Source organism: Entamoeba nuttalli (assembly GCF_000257125.1).
Source record: "Entamoeba nuttalli P19 unplaced genomic scaffold asmbl_4210, whole genome shotgun sequence".
NCBI classification, from domain to species: Eukaryota; Evosea; order Mastigamoebida; family Endamoebidae; genus Entamoeba; species Entamoeba nuttalli.
In genome coordinates this window covers 10282-19045 of record NW_008576634.1, presented here as the reverse complement: position 1 = coordinate 19045, position 8764 = coordinate 10282, and the positions used below count along the sequence as shown (strand labels likewise).

Below are 8764 nucleotides of genomic sequence, written 5' to 3'. Positions count from 1 at the left end.
TTTTTTCAAAAGTATTGATAAAACTAATGAAAGAGATATGAATTTGAAGAACTTGAAAGAAAGTATTGAAAAATTGTAGGTTCTTAAAAGGAAATAATGAATATTCAATGAGTCATAGTGTTTATCAATAAAATAAATATTACTACAATGTTGTATAAAACAAAAATTTGGAATGCCTAATGAGAAAATAAAGAAATTCATTGTTCCAACAACAATAGACATTATTATCAATACTTAAAAAGAGATTATTAAAGAATAAATATGAAATGAAAATTAAAAAAAAAGAACTGAGAAAAAGAAGAAAAACAAGAAATGGGGTATGATATTATTGATATTAAAGGATTAATTGCATCACATCCAACTGGGTTTGAAAAATATGGAGGGTTTTTATTTTATCTTGTAGTTATATTTCAGTTAGGATATTGTTTGTTATACTAATTCTTTTTATACAAAAATAAAGCAACAAATCAATGAAATAGTTATATACAAAATTATTGATAAAAAGTACTGTATTATTTTTAATAGATTTAGTACTATCACAACATATATCATTAGAACGAAATTTTTTGTTGAATTGATTATGGTTATTGGTCAATGTTCACCAGAGATAATAATGACTATTCTGGGTATTGTATTTAATACATCATATTCAGTTGCTGTGTGTTGTGTTATTGGAAGTTCATTTTGTGCAACAATTATTGGAAGTAGTTTAGCATCACTCAACTCATATAATCCAATTCAAATTACACCATTTTCATATCAAAGAACTTCAATCATTCTATTATTCAATGTATTGATTTATGAATTATTTACTGAATCAATCAACAAAAATGGAAATTCAAGAATTGGAACATTATTATTAGTTGTTTCATTAGGTATTTTCATTATTTATTATCTTTTGAATCAAATCATTTCAAGAGTAACCAATAAAAATGTTCAAAACATTAAAGAATTTGAATACAAAGAAGAAAATGATGCAATGGATATAATAAATGATGAAGAAATGATTAAAGGTGGATTAGTTCTTGTGAAGAATATAAATTATAGTGAAACATATTATACAACATCACAATGGAAAGAGTTATGGGTTGATTTATATTATGATGAAATTGTTATTAGAAGTGATAAAACAGCAGGATCAAAAGAAATTATTAAAATTCCTATAACAAGTATTGAAGAATGTGACATTAATTTATTAGATAAAACGATATTTGTAATTAAAACGTTTAATAAAAAAGAAATTGGAATGAGAAGTTTACAGAGATATGAATGGGTAAAAAATATCCAAAAATTAATTAATAGAAATGAAAAAAAACAAATTGATAAAGACAAACAAAAAATACAATTGAAAGAAATATTAAAATATGATAAATTTGAAAAGAATGAAGAAAGAACAATATTTAAAAATATTATTTTCTTTCTTCCTAATTTAATTGTTGATTGGACAATTCCAATATTTCAATTTCCATTAAGTGGAATTATTACCTTTGTTATTGGAGGAATTTATATTATTATTAGTGAATTTATTATACTTATATTAATTATTAGAATTAGTGCTGTTACTGGAATATCAGAAGATTCAATTGGAATAGGAATTAATGGAATAATTGGAATGGGAATGAGATTTATTATTAATTCTTGGAATGGTGGATTTAAAGGAATGGGAAGTGTGGTTATTGAAAATGGATATTCACAAGCAATATTTATGATGAGTTGTATTGTTACAATTCCATGGATTGTCTTTTACTTTATCATTGAAAAACAATATGAATATACTATTAGTTTTAATCAAACATCAATTGATATTATTCTTTTTGGAATGATCATCTTAATTTCCTTATATTTACTTATTTCAATTTTAAGTTCAAAAGTAATTATCAAAAGAACTTATAGCTTTATTGTTATTTTTGTTTATTTTGCATTGGTTATATCATCAATAATAATTTCATCTTATTATCATTCTTAATTTATTCATTCTTTTTATTATTGTAGTTCATATTTTTTGTTTTAATAAAGTAATTTTATTGTTTTTTTTTATATTTATTATTATTTTATTTTCTAAATCAACTTATAGAAAGAACTATAAAAATTATTAAAGTAAATTTCATTATGACACTCTTCTTTATGATATTGGTCTTTACTGCTTTTGGATATGAACCATTTTTTGAAGAAATTAATTGCCAAGAATTTAATAAAAATTGTAGAGAATGTGTACGATATGTTCAAAATTTTAAAGACAATATTCGAGGATGTCAATGGTGTGATATGCCAAATTACTTTGACTCATATTGTTTTAACCCAAACACTACTATTTGTAAAGGTAAAATCCAAGAAATATGTCAATTAGATCCATTAATAATGTCAGTTGTTAGTATATTATGTTTACTTCCATTATTAATAGTTATATTACTAATAGTCTTACCATCCCTTATTTCTTGTATTAAAAAGCGTCAAACAAAACAAGATTAACTTGTCTTTTTATATATTTTCTTCTAAAATAAAAAACCTTTCTTATTTACTTACTTTTAAATTGTTATTCAATTATTACTTAAATGAGTAATTTGGATGATTTGTTCTTTATACTTCATAATAACAAATGGATAAAAATAAGTCCCTTTTACCTTTACATTGATTTGCTTTTCATCATTGAGTTGAATTTGAACAATTTGATTGTCACTATCAAAAGTAAACCAAATATCATCTTCTTCTTCAATAGAATTAAATGACATTTGTTGTTCATTTCTTTGAAATTCATTAGAAACGATATACCCACCTTTTATTGGAAGATATACTCCACTTCCTAAAACATCATTTTTATCAGTACAACATCCAATAATAATACAATATCCATATGGATATTCTCCAATAGATTCAACAGTAAAACATACTTTGGTAATTTCTTTGTCAATAATAAGAATTGACTTATTTTGGTCATTTTGTGTTTTTTGAACAGAAACACCATCATCTATCATTTCATATGTAAACTCTCCATCAATTAAAATATCACTTTCATTAATAACAATTGGATGTTTAAATGAATTAAAGCTTTCCCAATTTAAGCCAAAATATTGAAATAATTGTATAACTTGACTTTTTTCTTCTTCTTCAATTTCAGAAACTTCTTCACCTCGAAGATATTCAGTAACAAATCCAAATCCTTTTCCACTTAAATTGATAACATTAATTTCTTTACATTCTTTTAATAATTGCTCAGCATATTTCTTTGGAATTTTATATGAACAATCAATAAATTGAATTGTTACTATATCTTTAATAGAATATTTTTGTTTATTTAATTTAATATTTCTTTGTTGCAGACTTAAAAGGAGATGTTGATTATAAAGCTCATAAGCTTTAAGTACTTCAATTTCATCTTTAATTGATTGGTCAGATAATGTTTTTGATGTAGATAACATTTCTTTTATTTGGCTTGAAACACTATCAATTTTATTTTCTATTTCTTGGTTCCATTCATCAAAGTGTCTTTTTTGTTCTTCTAATTGATTACCAATTATATTAGTAATCATTGTAGTTTGTTCAATAATGTTCATAGTAAATGATAAATGGAACTTTAAGATTTAAAGTAGAAAAAAATATAATAAATATAAATAAAACTATAATAAAAATTTAATAAATTATTATGAGGTTTAATGAAATAACACAATTTAATCATTTATTGGAAATTGAGTTATTATGTCATCAGTTAATTTCATTTCATTACATGTTCTACAAATTCCTTTTTCACAATCATTTAAAAATGGTTGATAAGGTTTTAAACAATATCTACAATGAAAATTATTTGACTCTTCTTCAATTTTTTGAGCAGTTGAAATGATAGTATTTGGAGTTTGATCAAATTCTATTGATAAATCATCAACAAATTGTTGTGCTCTCATTTCTAAAGTTTCATTAAGAGAACGTGGTATTTTATCAGAACAATTTAAATATTCAAGTACTTCTTTTTCAGTAAAATCAACTGGTCTTGATACAATAAGGTCTTTATAATAGTACTCGTATTTACCAATTGAAGGAACCATTTTTACATCACCTTCAATAACTGCAGCTAAAATTCTTCCAGCTTTTAATGTCATATTTGATCCATCCACCCAAACATGTTTTCTTTTTTTATTTGATTTACTTTTACAAATTATATATCTTTCATATAAATGATATGGAAGGTCTCTTATTTCATTTTGATCTATACAACAAATTTCACAATTGTATAATGGTACTTTTCTTTGTTTATCTTCTTCAATAAACATTTTTAATAATTTAATTGTATATTCATATGTTAATGTATGATCATTAATTATATAAAACGTTATTTGATCATTACGTTTTAATGCTCCATTTAAATAATATTTAAATTTCTTATAATGTAATATTTCAAAACATCCTCGACAAATATATCCAGTTCTAAATGGCTTTAATGAAATATCTTTACGATGACAATCTTTACATTCAATTTTTGTATTTTGTTGCATGGTATTTAATAGTTTTTGTTTTGAAAAAAAGGGTTTTTTATTTCAAATTTTATTTGAATAAAAACTTCAAATAAAAATATTTTGTTTTTTCTTCATTTGTTTTTTTTTTGTTATAAAACAAAACTTTTAATTTTTATTTCTATCTAATGAACAATAAAGAAACTAAAAAACAGGAATTACTCTTTGAAATGAAATATCAAAGTTACATGATTCTTTTTGATCAAAAATGGGATTCTTTAAAATATTCTCCTAGTCTAATTCAACCTGTTAAATCGTCTCCTTCAAAACATAAATTACAATAAACTTATTTTTTCCTTTAATCTCAATAATCCGTTTCAAAGTTTTTTCATTTAATTAAATCTACTGTAAATTTATCATATTTTAGTTTATCAATGATTAAAAAGAAATGTTGCTTTTTCTTTTCTTTTTTTTTTTAAAGAAAGAGAAAAAACTATGAAAGTAACTTCTTAGTTTTGTGTATTTTCTTATTTGTCTATGAACTCCAACGTATTATATCAGTTACCTCCAAAAAAAGTTTTGACTGGAGCTCCACCATTACCTAAACATCCTCAGAAAAACCTCCCCACTTCTACAAAACACCTTCAACAATCCCCAAAAGAAAATAAATTAACCCAAAACGATAATAAAATAGAGGTTTTACATGAACTGCCAAAACAACCTCTAAAAGCTCCACCATTACCTCCTTTACCAAAAGGGGCTAAGCCAAAAGTTTCACCTAATCCTAATTCTCCACCTCAACCAAAAGAAACACTACCCCCTCAAAATCAACGACCAATAATACCAAAACTTGAAGTTCCAAACACTCCAAAACAACACTTATCGAGTCCTCAAAGGTCTAATACTTCACCAATCAAACCTACAGATACTCATAATGAGACTATTGCAGAGCATTCTACACAAAAACAAACACCAAGGTCACAATGTGGTCTTGAAAAACACCTTCAACAACAAAGGGCTTCTGTTGGTTCAACCCAACCATTATATGCTTTATCCCCAAGACAACATACTTCTACACCAGTCAAAGGTGTTCCTAAAGAGCCAACACTGACAAATAACTTTTTTAAGAAAACAACCCATGTATCTCCTCGTCAGTTTAGTGGAGATTCTTTTATTTTGAATACTTCTTCATCTACTAACTGTACATCAGATATAACAACACCAAATAATAGTTCTACTTCTCCAAAAGTAAATGATTTATCATGCCAAGGTCAAAAAGTGATTGAACCAATAACTACTCAAAATCTTGGAAATAACAAAGAAGAAACACCACAAGAAGATAAAGAAGAATTAAAACACTCAAGAAGAGGAATTGGTATTTTCTCAAAATTCTCTAAATCAAATGATTTATTAACTTCATCAACAAAAGACGAAAAGAAAAAAGAGAAAAAAGAAAAAAAAGTCAAAAGAAAAGGTGATGAGAATTGTGGGTATGAGATACAATCACCTCGTGTAGATATTGTTATTCAGCCAAATGATTTTTTAAAAAAATATGAGACATATATAATTAATGATGATGCTGAATCAAAAATTCGGTTTATTCCTAAAAATCGTATTGGAGAAAAAGTTAATGGAAGTGAATTACTAATGCATACTGCTGAATTAATATTTACAGAATTCATGTTTTGTGCTCGATTACAAATATTTAAAACATGGTTTGAAGATATTATTAAAAAAGAAATTCCTTTATTAAAACATCAAGAAGATTTATTATTTGGTCCATTGGATTCATTAGTAGATTCTATTAGTCGTATGTGTTTAGAATTAGAACCGTTATATTATGAATTACTTGACAATAATATAAATATGGAAGATAAAATAGTTTTAGATATTATATTGAAATATTATGCTTTTGTTACTGGAGTTCAATCAGGTTCAGTTAATCTTTCAACTTCATTTCTTCCATTTGTTGCTCATTATACTTCATTAGCAACAAACATTGATGATTTTATTAAAGATAATAAACAACTTAATAAGTTAGTTACAATTCAAATTAATTCATGTATTGATAAAAATATCAAACAATTTGCTGATTTATACTTTGCTCCAACACAAAGAATATGTAGATATGAATTATTACTTTCTAGTATATTGAAAGAAATTCAAGACAAAGAATGTAAAATAGCAAAATATTTAAATGAGACAATTATTTGTTATAAAGAAATGAATGTTAATATTAATGAGCTTATTTTTAAGTCTAAATATTTTTATTTAAAAAGATATGAGTATTTAGATCAAATATACAAATCAAACAAACCAATTATTATGGCAAATATTGTCAATACTCATTTTGATTCTCCAGAACATTTTGTTTCCTATTATCAAGGATATAAAGGAGCGATTATTGGAAACTATAAAATTGAATTATGTATTTTTTATAATGGAATATTAAGAAAAGATATAAAAACATCTTCATTTGAATTTTATCCAATTGAAACAATATTCAATGAATTAACTGAGAAGGAAGAAGATAGTTTAACTGAAAATGATATTTATTTTTATGACGCTAAAAAGAAAAAGTCTCAAATTATCACAATGACTTCAATAGAACAACGAGACCAATTTAATTTTAATCTTCGTTTAACATATGACCATTTCATCAAATCACATAAGATAGAACTAACTAATGTTTTTTAAATCAAATTCTTTGTTTATTCTTTTGATTTTAATTCTCTTTAATTATTGATTCATTTTATAAATATATTCAATTTCAATTGAGTTTGGGCAATTTTCATTGATTTTCAAGTGGTTGAACTCAAAAAAATAGTATTGATACTTCAAACCATGGAGTTGTGTGAACTTATTCTTACTGACACTGAACGTGTTAAAAATGAGTTAATAAAAAATAGTCCAAGTCAGTTAGTTGGAACTATTTGGTTTGATAAAATGATACATATTTGTTGTGAAAAAGAGTTTGTGTCTTATTTTTTGTAGAATAATAAAAAGAATGAAGTAGTTTAAAAGAAACAAAGGTTTAATGAATTAGTTACAAAGATATATTGGAGTTGTTAATAAATTTTGAACCCAAAAAAGTATCTTGTCTTGATATTGATGGTAGAACTCCTTTAATGAATGCAATTCTTAATAAAAGTTTGAATGTTGCATTATTATTACTGACAAATGGAGATTGTTGTTTAGGAACTATTGACTCATATGGCAATACATTACTACATTATATATCATATTCACCATTTACTGATATGATATTATTATTATGTAAAAAATTGATTGAAGAATATCCAGTATTTATTGGTATGAAGAATTTAAAAGGAGAAACTCCTCTTCATATTTCAGTCAAGATGGGAAATATTGATTTTGTTGATTTTCTTCTTTATAATGGGGCTAGAGTAGAGGATAAAACTTTTGATGGTAAAAGTGTCATGGAATATGCTTTTTTTGCTAAAAAAAATTCAGGAAATATTATCCAAAAGTTACAGAGTTATCAAGATGTAATAAGTCATACAGAAAATAAAGAACAAAAAGAAACAAAATTTGAAAGACATGATGTTGTTATACATGAAACAAAAACCTCATTATTTAATTTTACTTTGTTTAAGACCAAAGAACAAATGAGAAAAGAATATGAAAATGATTTTAAAATTTTACTTGACTCATTTCATCTAAATGAAAAAATGACATTTCCTCTTGACTCATTTAATAGAAAAAAAAAGTTTAGAATGATTTCTATTGATGGTGGAGGAAGTAAATGTACTTTACAGGCTCTAATATTTGCACGATTAGTTAATAAATTTCCAACATTACTAGAAGAAGTTAATTTGTTTTGTGGTGTATCAGCGTCAAGTTTCATTTGTGCTGACTTAGCCCTTGGGATAGAACCAAAAGATGTTGCAAAGATTATGATAGAAATGACAAAACATATGTTTGAAAAGAAGTCACGAGGATATACAGAGTCATTATATTCAAATACATATATTATTGATGTTGCTCATATGACTTATGGAGAAAAGAAATTAACTGACCTTAAACGAAATATTCTAATAAATGCTTTTCAATTTGATTCTGGAGAAAATGACCCAAATAGATGTTGTAAAGCTTGTATATTCAATAACTTTATTCCAGGACATGATTGTAAAATTGCTGATGCGTGCCTAAGATCTTCTGCCGCTGTTGGTTATTATCCACCATATCAAGGATATGCAGATGGTGGAATTTTTGAAAATAATCCATGTGTTTGTGCTTTTCCATATGTATTTGGTGATAAAGGATTTAAGGCTGATATACAAAATACTGTTTGCCTTTCT

At 25.0% G+C, this 8764-nt stretch overlaps 6 protein-coding genes across 6 annotated transcripts in view; 4 read left to right on the top strand and 2 right to left on the bottom strand.

The window, feature by feature from the left end:
- Positions 1–312: 312 nt before the first annotated feature.
- ENU1_097170 (hypothetical protein) lies at positions 313–1966 on the top strand (the record flags this gene model as incomplete). The annotated part of the gene is made up of 2 exons (XM_008859206.1): positions 313–424; positions 480–1966. The coding sequence occupies 2 exons, from the start codon at positions 313–315 to the stop codon at positions 1964–1966; spliced, it is 1599 nt and encodes a 532-aa protein (XP_008857428.1).
- A 143-nt stretch (positions 1967–2109) lies between these two features.
- ENU1_097160 (hypothetical protein) lies at positions 2110–2469 on the top strand (the record flags this gene model as incomplete). The annotated part of the gene is made up of 1 exon (XM_008859205.1): positions 2110–2469. The coding sequence occupies one exon, from the start codon at positions 2110–2112 to the stop codon at positions 2467–2469; it is 360 nt and encodes a 119-aa protein (XP_008857427.1).
- Positions 2470–2537: 68 nt separating this feature from the next.
- Positions 2538–3551, bottom strand: ENU1_097150 (hypothetical protein; the record flags this gene model as incomplete). The annotated part of the gene is made up of 1 exon (XM_008859204.1): positions 2538–3551. One exon carries the CDS (start codon positions 3549–3551, stop codon positions 2538–2540), a length of 1014 nt encoding a protein of 337 aa, XP_008857426.1.
- Positions 3552–3665: 114 nt separating this feature from the next.
- Positions 3666–4484, bottom strand: ENU1_097140 (hypothetical protein; the record flags this gene model as incomplete). Its single annotated transcript, XM_008859203.1, has 1 exon — positions 3666–4484. One exon carries the CDS (start codon positions 4482–4484, stop codon positions 3666–3668), a length of 819 nt encoding a protein of 272 aa, XP_008857425.1.
- A 495-nt stretch (positions 4485–4979) lies between these two features.
- Positions 4980–7139, top strand: ENU1_097130 (hypothetical protein; the record flags this gene model as incomplete). Its single annotated transcript, XM_008859202.1, has 1 exon — positions 4980–7139. The coding sequence occupies one exon, from the start codon at positions 4980–4982 to the stop codon at positions 7137–7139; it is 2160 nt and encodes a 719-aa protein (XP_008857424.1).
- Positions 7140–7286: 147 nt separating this feature from the next.
- ENU1_097120 (phospholipase, patatin family protein) overlaps positions 7287–8764 on the top strand; it is a gene marked incomplete at its 5' end in the record, with an annotated part of 1768 nt that continues 290 nt past the window's right edge. Inside the window, 2 exons of the mRNA XM_008859201.1 lie at positions 7287–7414; positions 7489–8764. The exon at positions 7489–8764 is cut by the window's right edge and continues 290 nt beyond it. Coding sequence (XP_008857423.1) covers positions 7287–7414; positions 7489–8764 — 1404 coding nt within the window. The remainder of the gene's footprint in view (positions 7415–7488) is intronic.